The sequence below is a fragment of the Astatotilapia calliptera genome, chromosome 23, assembly GCF_964374335.1.
Source record: "Astatotilapia calliptera chromosome 23, fAstCal68.1, whole genome shotgun sequence".
In the NCBI taxonomy this organism is placed as follows: domain Eukaryota; kingdom Metazoa; phylum Chordata; class Actinopteri; order Cichliformes; family Cichlidae; genus Astatotilapia; species Astatotilapia calliptera.
The window spans coordinates 9215976-9243781 of record NC_137443.1 but is presented as its reverse complement, the minus strand read 5'-3'; the positions used below and the strand labels follow the sequence as shown (position 1 = coordinate 9243781).

The window sequence follows — 27806 nt, the reverse complement described above, 5'->3', positions numbered from 1 at the left end:
CACTTTACATTTTTTGTTAATGTTTACTTGGATGGATTCTTCAAGCAATTTCATTTTTGATTTATATTTGTTTATGTTAAGGTCACATAAAAAGTGCTTTGTTTTGATGCTCCATAGAGCAGTTTTTGGATAAGTATTTTACAATCATAGTACTTAGAAAGACTTCAGTGTTACATGTTTACTTTTTTCATGTTAAAAAATACTTGATATTTCAGTAAAGTAGTTTTTGTTTGTTTATTTGACATGACTTCTAATAAGGCAGATGTTAATTTCTCCATTCATTTTGAACTTAGAGTGTTTTTGTTTCAGATGTTTCATGTCAAGCATTAAACAGTTTGGACTGTTTACTTGAGTTTTCCTAATTAAATTTAGTCCTACTAAACACAAATATCGTCTGGCTTTTAGTATTGCAATATATCGTATCGTCTACCCTGTATTATGATACATATTGTATCGCCAGATTCTTGCCAATACACACCCCTACTGTTTTGTATTTTGCACGTGTTTTGGATTTTGCATGTGTTTTGGATTTTGTACCTGTCTTGGTGTTTGCACGTGTTTTGTATTTTGCGTGTGTTTTGTATTTTGTACCTGTTTTGGATTTTGTACCTGTCTCGGTGTTTGCACGTGTCTTGGATTTTGTATGTGTTTTGGAGTTTGTACGTGTTTTGGAGTTTGCATGTGTTTTGGATTTTGTACGTGTTGAGGAGTTTGTGCATGCTATTTGGAATTTGTAAGTGTTTTGGAGTTTATACATGCTTTGTCTCTAGGGGCCACCGTACTTTTCTACTCTAACTCAAGGTATTTTTGGTAAGAGTCAAATTTCCTCTCTCACACAGTGGTGTACTCTGTTCCATAAAAACATTAAATAAAACATTAAATTAATGTAGTAAATTTTGTAAGTTTAAGTTTCATGAAGGAGGATAACTCAGGATGTGCTAAAAGGCAACCAAGCAATGCAAGGCTTGCTTGTTGTTTTGGGCACCAGGCCAGTAGTGAAAGGTTGCAGTGATAGTCTGAGATTCCTAACCTCCCTGAGGGGGCACACCTGAGTTCCCTTACTCCCACTGTAAGTGGCAATAACAATTCTGTTTAAACAAACCTTATGAAAGCAATGACAGTCACTAAGTGAAAATGAAAAGAAGTTATTGTTTTGAAAGTGAAAAACAAAGAATCTAGCACCTAAATGCTGCCTAAATCTTATCTAACCAGCTGTGCCGTAACAGAGAGTTACATTCACAAACTGGTTTTTTTTGTTTTTTTGTTTTTTTTTTTTTTTTTTAGAATATTTATAAAGTAATGGCAGTAAAGGCTGGATGAAGGGGCCCCCTGGGAATTTTTGCCCTGGCAGTTTTTAGAATTATCACCGCCCCTGCCATGTTATTGGTCCCTTCAGTGGAAAAAGAAATCCTGCAAAAGCCCCTGGCTTTAAATTTTGTTGGAATCTGGTCACCTTAATGTGAATACTTTTTCCCAGTTATATATCAGCTATATCACCTTTAAGATGTGTATTTTCCTACTTCCATCTACTTTTATTGTGCATTGAGCCTCCATAATGTTCCCATTTCCGACAGCACCGGAAGGCCACTTCACTCCCTCCCCCTCTCGGCTTGTTCTAGCAGCAGTCCCGCAGAGCAGAAGTATCAGCATGGCGCTCGGTGAGGCTGGAGTTCCGTTGTCTCTCTTGTATTGTGTTTCTCATGTCAGGTTTTACTCCACTATCTGATAGAGGTCTGCGATTCCTGCGCGGTGTGCGCCTCTAAACAAAACCTGTCTGGGTAAAAACGGCAGCATTTTCCTGCTGGATACTCACAGAGAAGTGGTTTGTAGATATCTGAGAAGGCTTGCTAACTAGCAAGGAGGCAAAAAAAAAAAAAAATTACGGGAGATACAGAGCAACAAGAGGAGGAGTCCTGTTCTGGAAGAGGTAAGCTGAATTACATAATAATAGTAGTTGAAGTACTTAGGAGTGTATAAATATATTTGTTTGTGTCTTAAAGTTGTTAAAACTCTTTATTTTCCAAGTGCGCAAACTTAACTGTTTGTTGGGTATTTTTTAAAGGGGGACGACGTTAAAGCAGCCTTCTTGTTGTGAAGCGATACTTGCTAACAAACTTAGTTTAATTTGCTTTCTTGTAGTTCAGTTCGAGAATAATCCACCTCAAAAGAAAGTAGCATAAGAATAATCAGTTACTGTTTAGCGTCGTTATGTAATGTTTTCGTTTTTTGTTACAATGTTGCGGTATAAGCGTAAGATTTTGTCATTTTAAAAAAAGAAAAAAAAAGAGGATTAATAATTAGTTTGTTGTGTTATTAGGATTTGTTTGTTTTTTTTAACCAGGTTTACTTAGTCGTGTGAATCCTCCTGCATGACTCCGTTCTTTAAACACAAATCACTGCACTTCAGTGCTTCACCGCTGCTGCAGGTTTCTTTTTTGTGTCTGACTCGGCGGTGTTAACCGTACAGTCAGTTTAAAGGGTCCGATGATCCAAGATCACACTTGCCAGGTGTAATTATCCGCTGTCGAGTAAATGAGATTAACTTGGCCTCCTGTCCCCCGCTAGGTAATCTAATGATAGACCTTAAAACTGTTCTTTTTTCCTTTTAATGTTTTTGCGAGATTTAGCAACAATTCTCTTATGCATGTTAGGTTTTAGTGCGGCAATTCATTCTGCATTACAGTGCGGATATAAAACAAAACGAAGAAACCCCATTTTAAAAAAAGTAGGGTGTAGATCTCTTATAGAAAGACACATGCAGCAGTGTCTCCATGCCTTGGATTGGTACTAAATCTTAGACTTTATAAGCCCACCATGATTTCATTTTCAGAGGCACTAAGCTCGCCGATAAATTTATGCATGAGGTTTCTTAAAACTGCTTTAAAAGTATTGACTCCTGGAGCCACAAACATTTCTGTTGCTCTGAAAAAATCGAGGTCTCCTCCGTAATAATCTCATTATAAACCATTTGAAGTCTCCGTAGGCTTGTTTTTCGATACTTTGCCTTCAAGTGTGCAGTAAACAGAAGTGTTTAGTATGCTCTAAATGGAGACATCTTCATCCTTACATGCAGTAACCTTGGTAAACTTGCATTGCGTATAAATAGCCTTTAAAATAGGTCGTTTGATTTGCAGTTGCTATTAGAGACACTAAGGTTCTTATCAGAAGAAACGGGAATTTGATACAGTTGTCCTCTTTGGCTTTACTAAGAACGCTGTTATGGACGTGATATAATTCTCAATATAAGAGACATGAGCTGCTGGAGACCAGTCCTGTAAGATGAATGGCATTTTATTGGAATCAGTGCTGTTATCCATTCTTCCTATTGATCCTTATTGATCCATGATCAGTTTTCTGTGTGCAGAAACAAAGTAAGCTTACACAAATTTCCAGCTGCTTTATCTTTTCCAAATCTGAACACATTGTTTATAGAAAGTAGAAAAAGGACTTGAAATTCTCAGGTGTGCAGAAGCTCTGCTGCCCTGAGTTTGACTTCACTGCTCTGCAGTGTGCAGCTGACAGAAGTGATTAGCTTGGATGAATGCAATACCAGTGGACTGGACTTTTTTGGAACTGGTTTTGGTTCGTCATGGCTTGATGCTCAAATTATGAAGCAACACAATACAGCTTCAGCCATATGTAAGCATGTAAGGAGTTTCCAAAACCACAGTTCAGTTCATAGTAGGAGTTTGCATTCCCAGTAAAAAGTACTTTGAATCAATATTCACTGAGAACTACGTGACAAACTTTGTGGATGTTTGTGTTAAAATTTAAGTCATTATCTCGTAATTGTTAGAGTTGTTACAGCCATCTGCGATGTCTGTTAAATATGTATGCCATGACCTATTTCTTGTGTATACAGTTGATAAATATGAATGTCTTGACCTTTTTCTTTTTTCTTTTTTTATTATTATTGTTTTGTTTTTTTTACAGCTGATGCAGGTGCCATGGCAATAGCCGAGGCATGGGAGTGACGTGACAGTACTTGATGTGCTTCCAAACAAAAACCTTATCAGCATCATGTTTTTCTGCTGAATTAGAGGCAGAACACACAGAGAATGGACGAGTCCGTGTTGTTGGATTTGCTCGAGTGCCCCGTTTGTCTCGAGCGGCTAGATGCCTCGGCAAAGGTTCTTCCTTGTCAGCACACCTTCTGCCGGCGTTGCCTCCAAGGTATCCTTGGCTCACGCGGGGAGTTGCGCTGCCCAGAGTGCCGGACGTTGGTGGATTGTGCCGTGGATGAACTTCCCAGCAACATCCTACTTGTGCGGCTCTTGGATGGAATCAAGCAGAGGCCACGGAGGGTTGGTCCTGGGGCGGCAGTCTGCACAAATGGTACATCTGGAGCCATGGCCAGGGCACATGGAAGTGGATCTCGGGACCAGGGCACCCCGGGAGCACAACCCCAGCGAGCTCAGGCTAAGAGCACCCTCGTCCGGGTTAGTATATTAACTACCTGAGCATGGCTCAGTGAGTACACATCTGTGTTTCCCATTGTTATGGTCAAGCTGAAACAAAACAGAGAAAATCTGTGTGGATTAAAAACAGCATGTTGCATTACTAGCTCTCTAATCCTTGCTGCGGATTAACGGTTATCATGGTGACCCCAAAGCCAGCCAGTTGACTAGCAGCCCAACATTACTGAAGGCAGTGATTGAGAGCAGTTAATAGTTAAGCCACCAAATGATCCTGCACTCTATGCCAGCAGTAGATGGACTTACTCCCGTAAGAAGAGCTCGCAGGCCTTTCTTAGTTGCTGACATTGTCATATGCCACAGACAGCCTTCCTCTTGCGATCCCTGCTGCAGTGTTGCTTGTGAAATTCAGGGTGGATCTACAGGGTGGTTGTTTTATCTGCAACACTGAGGGGACTTGTAAAGTGTATTTAGAGCAGAAAGAAAATTGTGAAAGACTTGGAGTCTGTGTTTCAGTAGTTTTATTTAGATACCACTGATGAGACACAGATGACGGTGAAAGAGTGAAAACAACACACAACATTTGTTTCTCAATCTCTAAGCCTAAGAAAACACGAGTTTGATGATGGTTTAATCTTTAAGGGCAAAATAAGCTGTTCAACCTAAGATGGCATGTGCTGTTGTGTCATGCCATATTCAGTGTTTGACATGCAGATTCCCAGACATGGATTATACCTAATCCTAGACTAAATTCTTTACTCTATGGGGATCTTCATTGAATTTTTCCTTTTAGTCTAGGACTAGGATTATCTATGACGAGGAAACTTGCTCATAGACTTTATTTGGGTGGGCTGCCCAGGTCTATGGATGGCTATCCAAGTATATTTTAAAATAAATTTTATTTATTTGACTGCCCCAGACAGCAGTGCAATCAGTTTACTCTCAGACAATCCCCTCACCCTCATTTTGGCGGTGCAGTCTGGTTGCTGTTGTGAAGTCCTCGATGTCATTCACCAGTCAGCAAAACGTTCTGCCTACAGTTGAGCAGACTTTGACCACCACCTTCTTAAACTACATTTGATGACTACAGACTGTTTATTTTAAAGCAAGTGCACATTTAACTCATTTCAGTTCCGATACAATGCTGAGGTATCTGCATCAGGTAATGATCAGATACCTGTGTTAATTTAATCAGCTAATCAGCTCCCTGTAGGGGAGCATTAGCTTGACTTACACGTTACTTTGTAATAACCTTGTAAAAGTATTGGTGTTGATTAGTAAAATGATAAATGAGAACAGGACCAAGATAAATAATTTTTTTATAAATATGGTCACGTTATTGATTTAATTTATTTTCACTGGTCACATTTAAGGTTGGTGTTAATAGTCATTAAGCTGCTTCATACTGCTGTCATTCATAGTTGTGCTAGTTTCTGCTTTACTCCCTCTCAGTCTAAGTGGTCATCCTTGCTGCTCCTCACACACAAACACACATCATCTGTGGAGCAGAGCTGTCAAAAGACAGGTGAAATTAAATGACAGCGTTGACAACAGTGTATTATGTCATTGTAAGTTCAGCAAAAGCTTCCCAGCAAGAGTTACACTAAACCTATAGAGAGCGAGAAAGAGCTGACAGAAAGTCTGTCGGTGTAAGAATATATACTGGAATATACTTCCAACCTTTTTATCCTTTGTTGTAAACTTCCTGCACGCTGTAATGCCTCTGCTTCTGCTGACTCAAAGTGTCATAAAAAACAGATCTGGTGTGTTGTCACTGATATGCAATATCAGATCAGCACATCCCTATTCACTGTCACAGTGGGCACATGGTATTTATTTATCAATTAAAGTAAAACAGCATAACTGTACCTCCTTAACATGGTTGTGCAGCCCTTTCCTTCACACTAGCACTCGTAGAATCCAGCGGGAAATTAAAAAAATGCAATTTTTCTTCATAATGTGTTGTGATTTATGCTATTTATGCTTTTCTCCAAGCTGCCCAGGCCTATTTACTATAAAATGACATGTGATGTGTGTTTTAAAATATGTTTTAATTAACAAATTCTCTTTAGATTCTACATACACCCTTCTAAATACACCCATGACAGACCCGTGGGCCTTTCTTTGAACAGCTCTGGTCTCCACGAAGGGAGGATTGGGTAGATGAAAAGATGTCAGGGTCTTGTGTAGAATCACTGGAATGTCAAAGCTCTGATAATGTAGCTGCCGAGCCATGCAGGTATGAAGATCAGAGGCCTTGCTGTAAATTGCTGCTGGGGGACCCGCCTCATTTGCCAAAGTATCACTTCAGAGCTTTTGTGCTCATTTCAAAGCTGTTTGTGCTTTTTGGAATTTCCCCTCAGTGCTGAAAAGCCTGTTTGTTACAAAAAAAAGGGGGAGAGCGAGAGATGGTCATTCGAAACTAATACACTGATTCCCCTTTGAGGGTATGCTGCCCATGTCATCTATGAATACGGTTTTCTATTTTCTGAGCACTTCTATAGATTTTTCACAGTGTCATACTATTGACTAATGACCTCTCTCAAGTCTGCTCTCCTAAGGCTCTGTGCTGATAACAGAGAACAAGAAAAGACATGGCAGTGCAGGTGTAACATTTTCACAACATAAAAGCCAGAGATCAAAGCTCTCACTGATCTCTGGCCGGTGCTCCTTGGGGACTGAGCTGCCTCACTGCCCCCGGGTGACACTCTCAGTCCCACTTCTTTTTTTCTTTTCTTTTTTTTCTTTTTTTGTTCCCCTGGATTTTTTTTAATTTTTTTTTTTGGGGGGGGGGGGGGATCTTTCAAGGCTTGATGCGGCTCTTGTGCCATTCCTCTGTTGAGGGAGAGCTCCACCTCCAATTCTTATATGGCCAGAGAATGGCTCTGATTGGGGACTGCCTGACAGATGCACAACAGGGTTTTGTTTCGGGTCGCGTCTGATCCTAGTGACTGACCGACACATGTAGAGAGTGTGTGTGTGTGTGTGTGTGTGTACACGCGCGCATGAACGGAAAGGCCACCAGTAACAGAAACTGATGAGTGTTAAGTGAAGGCGTTAGGACCAAATGGGACAAATGTTTCGGCTTTCTGCCCCTCCTCTTATCATCTCCGGGGTTGCAGCAGTTGTTTGACACAGCAGCCTGGCATTTCTTTGATGAGAGGATTGAAAAGGCTCGTCTTGAATGTAGCTCTGTGGTTGTCTGGGCCCTCGCAGTCAGGTTGATGACTCACCTCCGTGGTGCTCCGTTACATGAGTGTTTTGTCTGCCTTTCTCGCTCGTTGACTCGTATAACATAGTATTTTGTTCATGCGGATTGAGAACAAATAACTCCTATGTTTTTGTTTTTTGTTTTATGCATGAGAGCGAGTAAAGCTATTGGATCTGTCTGGAAGTCAAAGGTCAGGGTTCAGGTGTCATAGCAGTTGGGTCAGAGCAAAGGAAGGAGAGAGGGGAAGAATCGGAGAGAGTTTTTAGTGAATATCTTCAGCTATCATTGTCTCTCTCTGGAGAGTTGAGCCTGCACTGAGAGTATAAAAATAGACTGTCTTTCATGATAATTTCTGCCTTTGTCATAAAACTGTCAGAGTTAATTTTTAATTCAATTCTCCACTCTGCATTAACTACAGTTTGGAGGCTACATTTAGGAGGAAAATACATACAAATGATGCTTGTATCTTTTGTACGCTATGAAGGATTTGAGTGTTTTTCTTTATGAGTGTGTGCGTGTCATTATGTGATTAGCTGATGTGAAGTGAAACAATATACTTTCCTGACCTTTTTGGGATGTAATTAGGTCGTTGTCTCTTCTTTGGTAATGAGGGCTGCCTTTTTCTTTTTATAGGCCTGGTGTGTTTGATAGCCTTTTCTTCCTGGCATTATCTCACATTGTCCTCAAGGATTAATTCTAAACACACAGGAAGCAAAGCGCAGCCTTCTAATTTAGTATTATTTTCAGCTGATTGAAGGAAGTTGTCTAATATCTAGGTACCCACAGGACATTGGAAAGCGTTTTTGTTCCTCAGTTATTTTTGTAATAAAGTTGTGGTGTGTTCTGTCTCTTTTGTAGTGGATTTATTTCTTCAGAGAAAAAGAATGCTGTTTATGGGTTCCTTATGTAGAGAGATGTCATTAAAATTCCTGTGCACCTCCCTCGTCTGAGGTCGATGAGTCACGCTGGCGGTCTTTGATGACATCATATAGTTGTTGAGGCCTTTCCTCTTGGCCGGCTGGCTGACCTCTGCCTGCGCGGCTGAACCCCTTCATTACACCCTCACGCTGCCCACATACTGCAAACACATACTTACTGCTTTCCACTGGGAATTTTTCAAGAGGGCTTTGGTCTGTTCATTCCAGCTCTCTCAACACGCTCACACTTTTCTCTCGCCTCCTCTATATTTCCCACGCAGGTCTGCAAGTAGTTGCAACCTTCTGGACAGTGCATGCCGGGATTTTAGAGCCACCTGTAATTTTCTCTTATGAGCCACTGACACCAGCTGAGTTTTATTTTCTTTTTTGCTATATTTCTTCCATGTACCTCCTCCTCCCTCCTCACTGTCTAAATCTGTGCTGAAGCCTGTTAAAGGACTAATGAGATTAGAGTTTATTAGACACTGAGTCGGCTCTGCTCCCCGTTCTTTTACTCCCTGTCTCAAAGTGCTTTCTCAAAGGGAATTTTTGGGTCTGTTTATGATGTTTTAAGGTCTTGACCTTCCTATGTAAAGTGCTCTGTTAGGACTTTGGGATTTGGCGTTATATAAATTGAATTGAATTACTTTTGACTGCTGACTTTCATTCCTAGGAAACAAACAGTTGCTATCTAGTGAAGTAATCAGCGTGTCTTCATCTCTGGTTTCCACTGTGTATCTTTTAATACTCATCTAATGCACTTCATATTTTTTATATTTTTTATACTTGTCCTTTTTTTGACTTTTGCACTGCTACAAAGATGGATGCTCATATTAAACATGAGCTTCGTGTTTGTTCAGGATTCAGCTTGCTCTCAGTGTTCAGTTTATTATAGTTTTTATGACGTATTGAAAGACCCAAGAAGGCTATGGACATTGTTTAACATACAAAAGCTACAACCCTTCAGCTAATGTATTTCGTTAACCTTTATAAACCTACTGTTCCTGTTAACTTTACCATATAGAAAAACGGCTCCAGATAACTATGGTAAAAGGACCAGTTCTTGTATTATATATTTTCTCAAAACTTTCAGTTCAAGAAGCCTCATGAGAAACAAAATTACAAGTTTAACAGATGCTCGAATTTCAAAAGTCAAGTTTTTTGCGTTTGAAAATTGTGGTTTCAATACTGAGTAGTCATAACCAGTAAAGTTTTAGGAACTAACACTGTTGCTCTTGCTCAGCTGAGGGTTGTCCACTGGGATTCCCTACATGTTACTGTGTCTTGTTGCTGGAAGGGGAAAATATACTCGCTGCTGTCTCTGTCTGTCCTCCTCACCTCCTTTTTACATAATTGCACATATGAGGCTCCAATTTCATGTCTGTACCACCACATATTCAGCAGTTAGTGTTATAGCATGTAGCGCTACATGAATCCACTGTGGCATTAAATTGTACCACTAAGCTAAACCTTCTAACCAGCTCTAGACATCCTTGTTCGTTAACACTTAATATTGCTGTCAAACAGACGGATCGCTGTCATGGAGGTCTGCTTTGCTGCGACATGTAGTTCCATTTCTATGTTCTTAGATTTAACACTGGTCTCAGAGGGTTAGTTTCATTGTGTAGGTTTTGTAAGAAGTGTGTTAATGTGTTTCTTTTATGTTGTTTTAACACTAGGTTTTGGGTGGTCCGTCAAACATAAAATGCCACAGTTGCTGGGGGGAGGGTTCTTTGGCGAAAAATATTTCACAGATACCTTGTAAGAAATGTCAAAAAATATCTGTTTTTCTTGTGTTTAGACTGCAAAGCTAGTCTAGTAAAGTCCACAAATATAAAGATGGAACTGTAAATGAGCAGAATGCATCCTCCTCAAAGTAAAAATTTTAGTGCCAGTTTGTAATTTTAAATCCTAGTAGTAGATGGATAGTAAATACACTAATCCACAGTCTCACAGAGGAATGAAGGCTATCCTATCATGCCTTCTACATAAAGACGGGAACCTGGGCAGCTTGCCAGTTTATCACATTACTGATGTCATAGGCAAACATGCTCATAATAATAACCGTAATCATCATTTTTGGCAATTTTCAGATTCCTACCTATGTTTTGGAACAAATGCAGTGAATAAGAATGCGTGGGGTTGCGTAATACGCAGGGAGAAGCAAAAAAGACGGAATCAAGTGAGATTAAGGTGCATCTGAAGCATCTTCATTGTAGGGTTTTACCGCTTCCGAGACAACAATGAGACGAAGGTGTACGTCTGCCTTTTGTGGTTTTTAGTCCATCAAGATTTTTAGTCGAGACGCTTAGAGGAAGAGACTTTTGTTCCGAGTATTTTCTCAGACAGGCGGGGATGTTTTGTGTCGGTGTGTCTCTGAGGAATGTCATGAGCACTTGTAGGTCACTGTTTCTCCTCTAAACATTGGGCTTGTTGGGTCTCGTCCTGCTTGCCAGCTCACATTTACCCTTTTCAGTACATCTTAAAGCATCAACATGCATTTTATGTGCATCGTCTGCGTGTTTGCGTTGTGAGACATCACCTCTTTAAGGTTTATGTGGTGATTGTGGTTACAAGTCTGTGTCTTTCACAGTAACTAAGGTGTGTAGTTCTGTTGATAATCAGGCATGCAGCGATGTGCTTCTGCACCTGAAAGCCTCCAGGCAGACTTTATTTAAGTGGTAATATTTTGTTCCAAGGCACTGTCAGGTTTATGCCACATGCAGGAGATGTGTCCATCATTTTCTTTGGGGTACCTTTATAAATTGCTTATTACATTTCATCTTGTGAGATCTGATTACCTGAACTACCCAAACCCTGAGTTTTGAAGAAAAACAAAATACATATTTTGAAAAAGATTTAAATAGTTTTTGATTTGTGGTGTGTGGAGGATATCGCCTGTGCTGGCTTCCATTTGCAAAGGCAGGGTTTTTCCTGAATCACAGTGCATCTTTAGGGGATCTTACAGTAAAGATAATGAGACTCTGGCCTTATTTAACAATTTTGATAATTTGATAGGTGGAAACGTCTTTTATGCTTTGTTAAATATTTTCCTTTGGCCAACTTTATTTACTGGGTCTTCATTTACTTGAGTGCTGCTGATTTCCCACCTCTGGCTCTGGATCACCTTTTTAAATAGTGGGGTGATCAGAATCTTTTCTATGCAGAAAAAAAAACCTTGATAGAGATTTGGTTCAGAGCGACTGTGGCAATCTCAGCTAAGCAAAAAACCTTCAAAAAGACTTTTATGTCACTGACTGTGTATTGATTGCTTGAATGCTTGCTTTATAATAACCTTGATAATGAAAATGAGGTGACAGTGAGTTCACTTCAAAGAGGGAAAAAAACCAAATGAAGAAAAAAGTGCAGATTTAACAAATTTAATAGCAAATTTATTTTTCTATTACATGGAAAAAAACAATTGATCAAAGCCTTACGTAGCACTTACAGACTAGACCGCACAGCCATGTTGTGGTAAATCTTATGTTAAAACACACATCACCCCCAAGATTATCAAGAATTACAAAAACAATTTTCAAAATACAGAAGAAGTTTTTTTTCCTTATAGCATGAGGTCAGGGTACCAATGCCTTAAGCCTTAATGCGTTGAATCCCTGCTGTGTGTGCGCCCGTGTAAGTAAAACTAAGCTGTTCATGTTGCACTTGAAGCAAACACATTTTGAAGAAGTCACGTTTATTAAATCACAGGAAGGACCCAGAGTCTATATAGTGTCACAACCAAAAAATGAGGAAAAACAGCATGTCCATCAGTGTCCTTCGACAAGTCAATAATGTGTTTACACTTAAAATTGCTCAAAAACAGACCAATCAGAGTCAGAGGTCTGCTTTGCTGTGACATGTAGTTACATTTTTAGTTCTTAGATTAGTGCGATAAAAGAAGCATCAGACCTCACAGGGTTAATTTCATTGTGTAGGTTTTGTAAATAGTGTGTGTTGATGTTTTTCTTTTATGTTGTTTTAACACTAGATTCTGGGTGGTCCTCCAAACATAAAATGCCACAGTTGCCAGTGGTCGTCTTTTTTTTCTGGTTTTTTTTTGTCTGTCACATCTCCTGGCATGTCTGTCAGCATGACGATACTAAGACAAGCATCCACGACCTTCTTTACCTCAGTCCCAGTCACACCTGTGGAAGCTAACAAAAGCCTTTCTTTAGATCCTGTGTTGTGTGTGAGTATGTGTGTGGTCGAGTGGCCGCCTGGGTAAAGGCTCTTAGAAAAATGTTTTGGGGACCAACCACTTGTCAGCTTTTTGTTTTACAATCCTCTCAGTTGTGCTTGTCACACAATAATTCAGGTTATGTCAGCAAAATAAAAATGTCATCTAGTCTGTCTTGTGCGTGATGAAGTAACACTAAATTGTTTTACAGTTGTTTTCAGTATAATTTATCCTTTTGATGTTTTGTCAGCTGTTTGAGGGCAGGAGTCCCCCCTAACCACAAAGTATTCCCGAGGCACCTCTAATACCTGGCTGACCTTAACATAACAGTTTCACCTCTCACCCTGTGTTGTGTTTGGTGGGCCAGGATTGGTCATCCATGGACCGTTTGACTGCTGGCATGTTAAGTGTTCAGTTCCCATCCCTCAGGCAGAATCATGATTCGCTCAGTTTCATTTTCAGTTGTTTGACCTCTGACCCTGGGGCTATTGCTTGCTCTTAACCCACCTTTTAAGCAGCTGCAGAAGCCTCTGACTCACCTTGCTTATTTCCCAAGTGGGGGGAAAAAGTACATCAAATATTTGAAATGTCTGCTTAGGATTTCTGGTCTTGATTTTCCATGTTGGTGTTCTTGTATGTGCTGAAATGTTTCCTGTTTATTCTTCAAGGCCCAGCGGTGCAGTTAATCTGCATTTGTCCCTGAGAGACGTCTCAGCAGTGAGAAGGGACTGGGTATCCAGATGATGAAGTGTTAATGATAAATGTAACTGTCCAGCCACATCTTTTTCACCACTGGATGCCATAACACATTTACTTGCAGTGTGAACAGTAATCGCAATCGGAAGAGGCTTGGAAAGTACAGTCTACTCCCCGAAGCACAAGATTATAGTTGAGTTTGTCACAAGTTATTTGGATCACAAAGTAAAACTAAAATGTTGAGGGAAAGTGAACTGCAGGATTGTGTACGTCTTGAAAAATCAAATTGCATGCTAATCACTTTAAGAGCTCTGGGCATAAAATCTTGATTTATGAAAATGCCTTTTCAATTTAACAAACGATCTGCATCTAACACATTTTCAGTGACAGCTAATTGAATAGTCATAAAATCTATGAAAATGTGATAAGTGGCTCAGGTGGTGTTTTCAGATTTGTTGGATTTGACAAACAGCCCGAACCACATATCATAAAAGACAACGTTTCAAGAATATCAATCTGTTTTGTGGAACAATAGTGTTTGCCTACCTTTCCACAAAGAGCCAGTCTATAGCCAAACTGAGAAAGATCCAAGCCAGTCATGGTGTGGTTGAACTTCAGTAGAAGCTGAACTTCAGTAGAAGTTCACCGGGCATATTTTATCATAGTAAAATTGTAGGGAAAAACAGGGTTTCGACTAGGAACACCTGGCCGTCTATCAGTGTTGCCAACTGCTCATCCAACTCACGGGGGAGGGAACTGGAGCCTATCCCAGCTCTCATAGGTGGTCAGTCTATCAGCATTTTTGCACTAATGTTCACAGCTACAACCAATTCAGAATCAGCAATGAACCTAACCTAACCACTTAAGGAGGAAGCCAGGCTACCCAGAGAGATCCTTGACAAGCACAGGCACAAACTCCACACATCCCCATCCGGCAGCTGCATTTGAAGGAACCCAAGCAACAGTGCTAACCACCGCATCATTGTTCCACCTCCTTTTAGGATGGATTTGGGCAATTTCATTGTTCCACTAAAGCTCTTTGCTTATTATGTCTCTTGCTACACATAATTCATGTAGCACTTGCCACTTTCCATAACTCTGGCTTTGTTTGGGCACAAACGAAAGATAACTGTTTGTGTGCACCTCTGCAAACGGGAAGAGAAGATGAAGACTGAGAAAATGAGGGAGGTTATTTTTACATTTCCAGCATGAAGAGAAAGTAGTGAGTGTGTAAATGCATCAGCCAGGGTGAATTCAATCTTCTTTAAGCTTGTTTACATACAGGAATGAATAATTTAGCTTACCGTAAGTGATGCACAAAAGTGGACAGATGTCGGTTTAATACAAATTAAGGAAAATGTTGTTTTTTGTGAAAAAAATGCATTTAATATAATGGTTATTAGGAGCAGCAGGCTAATAAGATATATTAGGTAATGTAATAGTTGATGCTCTTTTCTTAAATCAGAAAAAGTGAAATCCAGCTTACTGTTGTGCAACAGTGCCCATGTTTAGTAGTAGTAAAAGCTGTGGAGGGGGTTTACTTACAATCCTCATTTCCTTATTTTTACTTATTTGACTATAAATGTAACTTTTATGTGTCATATAATTAAAAATATTTAAGTTATGGCTTTATATTTATTCGTTAGAAGTTTGGTCGTGTTAGATGAAATAACCATGTCGTGGAATTACTAACCACCTGACAAGACTAGCTTCTATAGATCTTTGCTGTAATGTAAAAAGAAAAAGCTTTCAGTGACTTAAACCAGGAAAGATGATGGTTAAAAAAACTCATTGTGGTTAATCATTTGTTTATTGAATACATTCTTTGAGCTCTTGCGTCTCTTTTCTGGTTCAGATGATTAAAAAGGAGTCTTATATGACTTATTTTGCAAGAAAGTTCGTCATAATATTCAAAACTAGGCTACTGGATGGCTGTGTTTTCAGTAACTCCACGTGTGTGAGGTCTCACTTGCTGACAACACATGATTAATTATTGAAGGGGACTTGAATAGAAGAGAGATCTGACCAAGACTCATCCATTATATGCTTTCTGCACTCACATCCCACCACAAGCACTGACTTGAGAATTGCTTTCAACTTGTACCCCATCATAACTCTTCTGATTGGAGACAAATGTACATTGAGCCCAACCCCACACACACACACACACACACACACACACACACACACACACACACACACACACACACACACACACACACACACACACACACACACACACAGTACTCTATGACTGGTCTGACACAACCTGAGCAATGTTTGTTTTAATGAGTCACAGACTGAATTTAGATCCATGAGGGCCCATTATACGGTACACACCCACAAAAACACAGGTGTGCAGGCAGTACACAAACAGACATGTGACGGTTATGTTGAAATGTTGGTGCGAGTTTGAGCCGGGCAGTCTGCTTTTCTGTTCTCCTTTCTGAGAGGCTCTGAAATTCACGCTGATGATGTCGAGAGGCCAATTAGCTATGAATCTGGACATCCTGATTAGTTTCAGAAGAGCCAGCATCTGTCTTGCTGTGAGATGATTCACCAAAGCAACCTGGGATTTTTGAAATGTGAATCTCGTCAAATGTCTAATGAGCTCTGCCCATGTGTCTGCCCTTAATGGCAAATGTGGGCAGGAAATGTCAGCAACATGCTTATAAAAGAGATTTCTTGTTAATGCTTATTTTATTATATATTTAAAATGAAGATAAGTATTTATCGTCACTTGCCTGCAATTATGCAGCTCTGCTTTGTGCTGTCAAAACTGCTTCGATACACTATGCAATACATGTTCGGGGTCTGGTGGTGTCTGGCAGTGAATCTGGGGCTGGAAAACTGAGTCCATTGTGACTATTTTTGTCCTGCTGCTTTAAGGGCGTGCCATTGCTTGAAGGGGGTCTGCTTCATCTGCAGTGCCTTTTAAAATGTTGGGACTCAGAGTTTCCAGAAGCAAACTTTCATTGTAATGAGGTAATCGGTGTTACAGTCTTTACCTGTCTGTGGTTTTAATGTTGTGGCTGATCACTAAAACTAAGTTTGTACTTTATTAAAGCAGAGGTCTACAGCTTCAGGACTGACACAAGCTTATTAAATAAAGAGTGCAATGACCTTGTCAAGCAATACTGTTTCCCACACACTTGAACTGATTTGTTGCAGTAGGGGATGAAATGGGTGCGCCAAAATCTGCTGCCTCTATAGTTAGTTCTTTATTCCATGGATGAACCCCAACTCTATCATCTTGAAGTGCATAAAGCAACTGTAGTCACTGTTAGTTGAGTTGGAGTCCAGGAGAGACTCCCCGGAGAGCAGAGATATAAAATTCTGTATGAAATACCTTGAGGATCACCACAGCAGCTCCCGGTCAACTTCCTGGCAGGGAAACACGGGAAGGGCTAACCAGTTAGCAGAGACTGAACTTTAATAAGAGCTAAGGGATGGTCCACAGATAAGAAGAAGAGGAGAAATCTAAAATTCAGAAATGGGTTTCTCATGCAGGTAAACTGGGTTGTAGAGTACACAGGACTACACTTTCAGCTTATGCTAGTGAGGACGCTGAACTATTTACAGTTTTTCCCAGATTTGCTCTTTGGTTAGTTTGGGATGCCAGACACATGAAGGAAGGCTAGCAGTTACACGTTACATCTGCACTGAATTAGGGTGGACTGGCCAAATACACTCACACACTTTGCTAAGAAAGCAAAAAATGGTCACTGCTGTGCTGCTCCTTGACTCAGAGAACAGATGCAGTGTTTGTGCCTTGGCCTTTTTCCAGTACTGTGTCAATATCCTGGCTTTGTTTGTCCACTGTAGAGGCGTACAAATATCAGCCAGTGCAAGCAAATGTTCTTCAGTTGACCACTGCTCTGACATACAACAGAGCAATTGAAAGATAAGCAGTTATATGAGAAACATGCACACATTAAACAAAGATTACTGGAACACAAGATAGTAGTGGTTATAGTAGAAAAGGTAGTCGCCCAGCTTCTTGTCAAATTTCCCTTTGCCTTGCAACACCCTGAGTAAATTAAAGTCAGCTGAAGCAGAGCAGAGCAGGTGGCTCACCCTGAATGACTGAGAGAACAAAAGGCTACAGACACTGCATGCTTTCACCAACACAGTGGAGAGTAATGTGAGGAAATGCTTAGTATTCAGCTCATATTGACTAGTACTCAATACACAGATACTGTGACATTTGCGAACTAATCCCGTTGTATCTTGGATACAAGTTGACTTCCTCTGTGCTAATCCAGGTTATTAATTATTATTATACGTGACAAAAGAAGCCTGTGAGCTCAAAATCTCACTAATGATTGAGTTGATTCATTTTAATCTAGTTAATGTGCTGATTAATGAGTTGCTTTCTCAGAAAATGTTATCATTGCGTCTACAGGAGACGACTTGTAATCCGTTTCAGTACAAAAATGTTTAAATAGTTTTACAGTGTAATCAGAGGTTGTGTAATACTGTAATTAACTTACGTGGACTTTCCTAACGTGCATAAATTTAGTTACTGTTTGACAGACAGCTTGATCTGGTCTACAAGACTGTAAAGAGCTATACACGACTTCCAGTAAACCATTGTAATTAAAAACACCTGCGGCCGTGAAACAAACTGCAGTTGGTTTGTTTATGCTAACAAAACACTACAGTGACTGGGAGACCATCATACATACTGTTGTTATTATACTGGCTCTCAGGTATACAAAGTAGACTTACATGAGACCATAGTTGGTATAGAAGATTGACTTATCTTTATAGTTTAAGTAGTGAAATGTCTTAAAGCTGCATTTTTCTTAATGGCCAACAGGGGGTGAAATATGTGGTTACAAAAATCTTTCCTGTGTATAGAAGTAAAGAAGTCCCTCAGTTTCCTTTTTGACCTCAGTAAACACGTTCCTTACAACTTTATGGGCCCGATTATTAGTTTAGTTTCATATTGAATAGAACCTTTTTCTCTATTTTATAAATTTTTTGCATTTGGTAGAGTCAGAACGGGCATGCTGGGGTGCCAGTTTAGCTCAGTAGGCGAGCAGGTGACCATATTCCACATGGCCAGAGTGCAGCGAAGCAGGTTTGAGTCCAACCTGCAGCTCCTTGCGGCATCCTGTCCTCCTCTCTTTCTCCCCACTTTCCTGTCTATCTTGACTGCTCAAATATCCAGTAAAGGCATAAAAATACCCTTTACATTTATAAAAATTACTTGAGGTAATGTTAGTGGGCGAGGAAGTGACGCTCTGCCTGCAAGCTTTAATCTGTATTTTAGCTACACTGGATCATCTGATGATGTCTAGTTCATAAACTTGGCTGGGGAAGTAATTTTAAAAAGACATTTTTAGAAAACATTCCCCAGAAGAATGACATTTAAGGGTTTTAGTTGATCCCACAAGCCAGATGAAGACCTACAGGAGTACCTATGACTCTGTTCATATTGGTATTGTAATGTCTGCAGGCTTTGCGTTGTGTACAAACATGCTTGTCTTTACTTAGAAAGACGGTTATTATGATTAGTGGACTCAATTTTAGAGTTAATGTTAGTTAGTATTGCTCACTGTTCAGGCTGGGATCTGAAAATAGCAGCAGCAGAGGACACAGGAGTGCATAGAAAGTCCAGCCCAAGTTCTTCAAACAGAGGCAAGACTGTTATAGGCAGCAGAGGTTCAGAAAGTCTTTAGTTTTTAAGTTGGAGTCTGCTGGCAATTAAAAGGTGTTTAAAACATGAAAAATGCTGCATTGAGCAGTTCTAATCATTATCAGATTATTGTTTTTGGCACGTCAGTTGTGTGCCCCAGTGATTTCTTGCCCCAGTTGTTTTTGCGTTGCTAAATTAGCCTGCTGACCAAATGGCAGTGTGTCTGTGCCACAAAGCTATATTATAGGTTCAGGAGGGCAAGCGTTTCTTCCTCTCTTTGCCTCATTTTCTTTTCAGTCTTTGATCTCGCTCTGTTTCTTTTTAGCTTACATTTTGCTTCCTCACTCTGTCTGCTCTGAAATTTGAGTGGGTTCCTGTGAGAGCCAGTGTTAAGCACAGTGTATGAACTGGCACAGACTTAAAGAGTTCTGATCTTTCAGTTTCAAATCAGACAAGCAGACTGGGTGATCCCAGGGCCACCCAGAACCAGGCTCTACCCCTCATATGAGGCCAGCCAGGTAAAGAAATCAGCCCATATGCAAAAGGCTGCACAGAGAGACATGCCAGTTCATGTGCAAGTTGTTTTGTTTAAAGCCAGCACTTTTACCCACATGCGTAAGAGCTTCATGAAAACCGTATGTGTGGCAGATGTGCATTGTGTGTGTATATACCGTACTATAAATCCGTACCCCTTTACTTCAGAAATGCTTTCTCTCTGATGACTAATCTGTAGCTTACAAAGTGTACTTGGGCCAGAAACATCTTTTTGAATGTTTTTACAACCTCACTGTGATTACACCACCTTTATACAGAGATATAGTTCCTAGAGCTGCACATGGTATCCTTATGGAGTTTGTACCTCAACTCTAAAAAATATTATATTCTAGTGTCCAGATTCCCACCAACCCTAAATGTACACAGGAGGGCCAGGAACTGGTAGTAAACGGTATTTTGTTTGGGGTCAGCGAGCGGTTACTCCATAGATGTGTTTAGTAATTTGCATGTAGTGGGATGAAAGACATTGTGTCTGTAAATAAATTTCAGAAAAACCCACAGACGCTTTTGCTGACCTAGGAACAGAGAAGAACATGAGGAGGAACAGGAGGAGAGTTTCAAGGGCTTCTGAAAACTTCCTGTTCTTCTCACATGTGATCCAGGCCTCCATCTGGCCTCCAGACTGCCGAGTGTTTTCTTGCCTGTAGACAAATGTGTGGGAAGCAATTTGGTATGTAGCGAGGGAAACAAACAAGCTCAGTGAGTTGTTGTAGTTGTTGGAAAGCTTGAATGGATTATTGCTCGTTTCCTTCTATACAAAATTCAGCCATTTAGATATAGGATTTCTGCCACACCAGTGCTAAACACCACTTGAACTTTATGAATTCTGATTTCGGCATGTTGATTCTGGCACAGTTTTTAGCCAGATATGAACAATTGTTTCTGGCTAATCCAGTGTAATTAGTACATACAGTTTATCTCATTTAGTCACAAATGTTACAATTTTTCAAAATTACAGAGCAGCTACCTAAACTTTACTCCCACAAAGGGTGATAATCTTGTTGAGTGTCGCACTTTCTGCAATGCTGAGTACTGTAGTTACTCTGAAAAAGAAGGTGAAAAATTGACTCTTTGGTGCAGTTCAAAAACATGAGCTTTAAAGGGGGTGGGAAGGAAACAGACTATTTTTCTAGGCTAGTTGAAGTTTCCAGCCTAAGCTTTTTTTTCTTTTTTCTTTTTTAAACACCCACTATAAAGCTAGGACTTATTACTTAGATGAGCATTTTTCCTGTGTTCTGTCTCTATGCAAAGCAATGAGAACCGGCCAATGGCTGTAGTCTTGTACGATGAGCCAAGACATGAGGGTGACATTGATCTTTTCATCTAAACCTTGGCAAGAAAACAAACTGCATTTTCCCAAAACTCTCAAAGTATTTCTTTAAGGTGGTTACTTCCATTACTTTGCCACTATGCTGGGCCCCCATCTTCGCTCGCTCCCAGAGTAGGATACTGTCTGGAGTTTGAATGACTCTCTTTCATAAGATTCACTGCACTGTCAAGAGACCCATAAATAGCTTTAAAAAAAAGTCCTCCTGTGTGGCGTTTCCATAGAAACTCGAGAATGGAAGTTTTCCTTTTGTCTCAGAGTGAGAGTGAGACAACAACTCCAGATGAGTAAGCTCTGTCATGAGGCTCTGGTGTGACAAGAACTCATCTCAAGGTCCCTGTGTGACGCCATTATTCTAATGTCAGAAAGTAAAACTTTGGCATGTCCTGCTTGTTACTTCCCAGTCTTCATTTTATTTTAGAGGTTGACCTGCCAAGTGAATTTTCTACATTTCAATATTATGTAATTGAGTATTATATTAAAAAAAAAGAAAAGAAACTAATCTGTGCCACTGGTAATTAGCATTACCAGTGGCACAGATTGGGACTATTCCCATAAGTAAAGCTAAAGACCTAGCACTGCTGGAGGGAAATGGCATGCTATTCATAAGCCTGTGTTTCTGTTTTAAATTTAAGAAACGATTTACGAGGAGACACACAGAAATTTAGACTATCATAATTAGTGGATGTATCTCGACGGGTAGCTTCGGTGTAGTCATCTAACCTCTCAGGTTCCAATTTTTTTTTTTATATTGTACAGTAGATCGTACAATAATAGATACAGAGAAAAACCCAACAATCATTTGACCCCTATGAGCAAGCACTTTGGCGACAGTGGGAAGGAAAAAACTCCCTTTTAACAGGAAGACACCTCTGGCAGACCCAGGCTCAGGGAGGGGCGTGGCCAATTACTGCGATCGGTTGGGGTGAGAGAAGGAAGACAGGATAAAGACATGCTGTGGAAGAAAGACAGAGATCAATAGCAGGTACGATTCAATGCAGAGAGGTCTATTAACACATTGTGAGTGAGAAAGGTGACTGGAAAGGAAAAACTCAATGCAGGCTACGTCTATTGCAGCATAACTAAGGGAGGATTCAGGGCCACCTGGTCCAGCCCTAACTATACGCTTTAGCAAAAAGGGAAGTTTTAAGCCTAATCTTAAAAGTAGAGATAGTGTCTGTCTCCCGAATCCAAACTGGAAGCTGGTTCCACAGAAGAGGGCCTGAAAACTGAAGGCTCTGCCTCCCATTCTACTTTTAAATACTCTAGGAACAACAAGTAGGCCTGCAGTGTGAGAGCGAAGTGCTCTAATAGGGTGATATGGTACTACAAGGTCATTAAGATAAGATGGGGCCTGTGGCAAACTTGATACACTCTTTGTGATTAGACATGTAAAAAAAAAAATGTCAGAAGATGGAATAAACTTAAATTGTCAGTGTTGTATTATCTGAAAAATCATTTGCATCATGTCGGGTATAGCAGTTATAGTTGTTAGAGAAAAATGTGAATCGGTCAGGCTCATATATACACCAGATGTGGCAATCGGTGTCGCAATGGTTCTGATCGGTGTGTCATTGTGCATCAGTGCAGATTTAGGTTTGTAGACATGTCCCTCTCTATAAATAAAGACATACAAATTGAAGTTACGGACAAATAACTTCAATAAAGCTTGAAAGCAAGTGCTTGGTGTGAACCATGCCTAAATGACAACCTTCAACGGAGCTTAAATGAAGTGTTTTAGAGACGCAGAAAGCTGAGCATGGATACGCATCAATTCATCCATACACAAGGAGACAAATTGACTACAGATGGAAGAATTTCAGGACTCTCATTTATAGTGGGCGTTCTAAAAAGATCTCACATAGAACAAAATGTGCCATCCTGCAAGAATTGAAAAAGAACTCATGAATAACAGCAAGACACCTGCAGGAGTCTCTGCAACTTGTGTCTAGTATAAGAAAGATTTGAATGGAAGTAGTATTAATGTAAGGATACCATGAAGAAAGTATTGAACATTGAGTATAAAACATTGGAGTACATTTCGTGTTTGCAAAAGATTACCAGGTTATTTAACAACTCCTCTGTGACAATGTTCCCTTCTCACACCAGGTAGAGGGAGCATCAAGATTTCGAGTGACTTTCTTACATCGGTGCATGATTGTCTTTTTGTTACCAAGAGAACAATTAAATTGAATTTATGTAACACATTTGACAGGATAATGTCAGGACAGCTGTCTGTGATCGGAAGATTAGGAGTGGTTGAAAGAGCACATAACAAGACATGGACTCAAAGCACCTGAGTAAATCAGCGACTAGTTGTTGAAAAAGAAGAAATTAATATTTTTGAATGGCCAGGTCAGAGTCCTGACCTGGATTAAAATAATTATGCCACATGACGTAAAGAGAGCTGTTCATCAGGATATCAGAAATATTAAACTGAAACAACTGCATCTGAGGAATGATCGCTGTTAACCATAAGAAGCTACAGGACACATCTAATGGAGCTCTTTGCTCAGGGAGGCTCTACAGGTTACTAAAGTCAGGTACTTTTTCTAGCTTGGAGTGTGAAAAGCAATGTGTGTGCCATTAACTTAATCTGTAGTGTAAGTGTAAGTTACTTTGATAGCAGTCAGCTGATCTTGGCAATTTCAGAAGAGCTGTAAATGCAAGATTTTTTTTTAGGATGAAAACAGACCCACTGGTGCCACCAATAAGCATTTAATATTTGGAAGAAACCTTTAAAACGCACAGTCCATGGAAACACTGAAAGGAAATGTGCAGTAAAATAAATCTTAGGACAAAAAGTTTATAACACTAACAGCTTCAGATTTTCTGGATCAGATTGCTCACTCGTGTGGTTGGCACATTTTGTTTAACATCTTGGCTCTTTAACATCTCTCGTTCCTGGCTTTCATAAGCTTGACATCACTGCCCTTTGTATGCCCCTCTTTTTTTGTTTCTGCATTTCATGCCAAGAAACTCTTAGCCTTTTAGACATTATGCGGAAGCGGTGATAAAAGCCCACTCTGCAATGGTCATTAAAAAGACCTTTAGGAATCAATTTAAACTAATGGAAACAAGATGGCCTGAGAATTTTTCACTCCCATCATGTGTCAGTGCTTGTGCTGCAGCGTTGGTGGCAAGATCTTTACTTAACAGCAACTTGGTGATGAACAACAAATGTCCTATGACCACCTGGTCAGTTTGGCAGATGGAGCCTGTGCTGCTCTTGTAGAACGCTTGACATGTCTTGGCCTTGAAATATTTGTTGGGCAAACCAGACGGACAGACACCCCCACACTCCTCCCCACACCCCTCCCCTCATACACACACAGTTTTGGCAGTAGTACCCCTCTGCTCATTCTTCCACCTCCTGCTGAGAATCTGGAGGTGCCCATATGGGAGTGGAGTAATGTCTGGCACTTGCACATAGGGGGTAAAGGTTTCTGTCTGCTGTGGTTACACATAACCCTTGGACTGCTGACAGAGCAAAAGTTAGCTGTATCCCTGATGTTGCAGCTGTACACACAGATTGTGTACAACAGAAGCAGTTGTTACGCAGTGTAGAATTTTTCCTGCAAAAAGAAATTCCCGGAAACCCCAAAATGTAGTTACGAGAAGAAAACCAAAGGGGAAATCCTTCGTTCTACTTCAGTGATGTAATAAAATTATTTTTGTAATTAGGCCTTCACTTATTATGCTGGATTTGATTATATAATCAAATGTTACAAAGTTAGTTCTGATCTCATAATCGATTAATCTTCTAACAACAGTAGTTCCCTGGCTCCCAAGCACACAATTCAAAGATTGATTTATAGTTGGGGAATTATTGACCGCTATGTGAAATATCACATACTGTGTGAGTCTAAGTCAGAACATCTGTGTATCGGTGAAGTTCCCACTCGCTTGAACTTCAGTCACGTCACTCTCGGTATGATTACAGAGTGATAAAGTGGTGAATGATGTAGACTTCTGTAATAAGCAAACCTAGATGGAAGATATTAACTGAACAACTATAGTGCCGTAACAAGTTGTATTTGTCTGATTCATGTTTTGTCCTTATTTTTACAGTTTTTTTTAATTGTACAAACTATTTTTGTCTGTTTCTGTTTATACGTACATGCGCGATAAACGAGTGTAGCTTGTGTTGAAAAAAACCCCCAAAACAAAACTCTTTTACAAAATAATCAGTATTAACAAAAAATAAAGGATTTTTTTGGTTAATATTAATCATTTATCAATAAGTTTTGTTACATTTTGCATTTACTAAAGCATGAGAGACATTATTGTTTATGAAATGTTCAAAAGTAACTGTTTTGTTTATTTTTGTCAAGTACATGTTTCCCACATATAGACCTTACTTGGGTAGGCAAACCCCTTGCTCTTATTTTGAAAGTCTTGGCACTGCTAACAATCTAGCTTCCCATCTCTTGTTTTAAATCCTGCTACCTGGCTGGCTAGGTCCTTGTTGAGGTGTTTCTCGTCATCTGTCTGTCTGCGGTTGGATGATCTTCAGCTCTAATGAAGTGCAGCTGGCATTCATAGTCCCTCCTCTCTCTACTGTAAGCTGGTGGACCAATCTAACCAGAACCTGCAGCAGGTGGAGAACTGGTTCATTCATATGCCACTCATCAAGGCTAAAGAGTAGAACAAAGAGTGCCGTCACCGTCTACGGCTCAAGATGGTGGAGTCTGAGTCTTTCCATGGAAAGAGAAAACTCAGTGAAGAGGCAGTTATTTGGTTCTCTATTATTTATTGTCACAAAGTGTATTCTTTATTAACTGCTTTAGAAAAGCACAGATGTAAAACCTTTCTCAAGTGCTCACACGTGCTAATGCATGAGTGCCCTGTGCCCCCCCGTTACCTCCTCGAATACAGTCCTAATTCTGTGGGAAATGCTGAACTCACTGCCTGTAGTGTATGTGGACAATTATTCTCGCAGCTGTGGGTAGACACCCTCCAAACAGCGATTCTGAGCCAGGAAAAACCCTGCAGTACGTTTGATCATGTTCAGAGTTTATTTTTATTTTGGAGAGGTGGTTGATTGCATGAACCTTTTCGTCATAACAGTTTAACAGTGTGCTGGAACCATGTGCAACAGTCTCACAGAAAGGTCTGCTATATTTTCTTTAAAACGTCTCTTGCAAACATGACATGTGTAAAGGCAAGCTGTTAGTACAATTATCCCCATATGACCTAGTCTTTCCTCCATGACATTGCATACATTTTATGCCTGCCTACTCGCTGGTTGTTGACGTGTTGCTGTGCTGTAGAGTAAAACTCGAGTAATTCAGTTATAATCCAGTGTTGTGGAAGGGAACACTATAACAGCTAAATCCCTTTAGTGCACAGGTCTAATTGCATTATCTGCAATACAAGAGTTATTGCTCACACCAGCTGATGCTCTGCACATTTGGGCTTGGCTCTCTCGCGGTCTCTGATCTGTCTGTACCGCTTTCCAGTGTATAAACACAGGTTAGTGTTCACAGCTTCTAGTGCAATTTTCCCCCACTTGTTACTGCTTATACATCACACTATAACATTCATGTTTGAAAACTGGGGAGGAACCACAAGTCCTACTTTTGTGTCTGATTATTCTTTTGGCAATTACTTTTAACTATGACAATTTCTTATCCGTTTCCCTGCTTAATGTTAATCTCATTGAGCTGCATTAGCATCTTACCCCCGTATCTCCATTGCTGCTCTCCATATATCTGTCACCTCGGCACCATATATTTTACAAATCGAGCAGCGAATTTTACCTTCCAGTTCAGTTGAGTCTTGTTTCATGTTAGTAATGTTGCTGTTACCTGGATCCTGAGGATTCAAGTTGAGTTTCTTTTCACTGGGACACCCTTTTTCCTTTGCTCTTTTCCTTTGACTTTTTTTTTTCTTGGAGCAGTTCCCACATCAGTTGATTTAGCTAGTTGCCTGTGCCTGTTTGCATGCCTTCCAGTTCAGATTTTAAAAAAAAGTGTAATGGAAGAAAATATGAATTCATAAAACCACAGTGGACTGGTGCAAACTGTGACTCTAGTTAGTCAGTCATTGTAAAAATACCCATAAAATGCCTAAAATTCAGTAGCACAAGAGGACAGATTCTGGGTTTGAAAAGTGAAACCTCAAGCCTTTATTTCTTATACTGACCAGCAGGTGGCGAGCACTCTGGTTGTTTAAAAAAAATATAGTTACAAAAATGTATGGTTTCATTTGGTAATTTCAAGTCATATTGAATTTAACATAATGTTATTTTGTAAATTATGATCCCACTAGACTCAAAAACGATAATAGAGTAGGCTTTACTGTGGGATTGACATTGAAAGCTAGCCTGTGAGCTTGTAGCCTCAGTTCAAGAGATGTCCTCTGTAATGCAGGCCTTTACATTTTCTTTTTAATTATTTATAATCTGTAGTGGTGCTTTGTTCACCAGAAATTATTATTTAAGTTTTGTTTTGGGGTAGCAATAACAACTACTACAAGTATTAACAACCTAATGCGGTCTAATGGGGTTATGAAACAGCTGCCTGGTGTAACTTGTGCTTTCTCAGTGCTCATACTGTAATTATTTATACGGTGTCTGCAAACCTAAATATTTCTTTCACCACACCACTTATCTACTATTTTAGCTGAAATTTAGCAGCTGGGTGGTATTAAATTGTCTCTAAGTAACACTCTTAGTGATTTTGGTGTTGAAAAATTAATGTCCCTCAAATGTCTTGTGGCCTGCAAACTATCTCTTTTGCTTTTTGGGGGCTGAAGTGGGATTTTGCTGCTGTTGGTAATCATGGATTATAAATGTTTAAAGAGGCTAAAAGTCATTAGCCATCTGCGTATTCTTAGAGTAGCGACCTTGTGTTACAGCAA

At 39.9% G+C, this 27806-nt stretch overlaps 1 protein-coding gene and 1 long non-coding RNA gene across 2 annotated transcripts in view; one reads left to right on the top strand and one right to left on the bottom strand.

Annotated features, from left to right (window-relative positions):
* The first annotated feature begins 605 nt into the window (after positions 1–605).
* sh3rf1 (SH3 domain containing ring finger 1) overlaps positions 606–27806 on the top strand; it is a 50925-nt gene continuing 23724 nt past the window's right edge. The window contains exons 1-2 of the mRNA XM_026157752.2: positions 606–1927; positions 3934–4439. Of these exons, the coding sequence (XP_026013537.2) occupies positions 4059–4439 (381 nt within the window). The 5' untranslated portion in view covers positions 606–1927; positions 3934–4058. The remainder of the gene's footprint in view (positions 1928–3933; positions 4440–27806) is intronic.
* On the bottom strand, positions 3840–6696 carry LOC145424510 (uncharacterized). Its single transcript, XR_013905596.1, has 2 exons — positions 4722–6696; positions 3840–4508 (listed from the first exon to the last, which is right to left on the bottom strand). It is a non-coding gene; the product is annotated as an uncharacterized LOC145424510 (long non-coding RNA).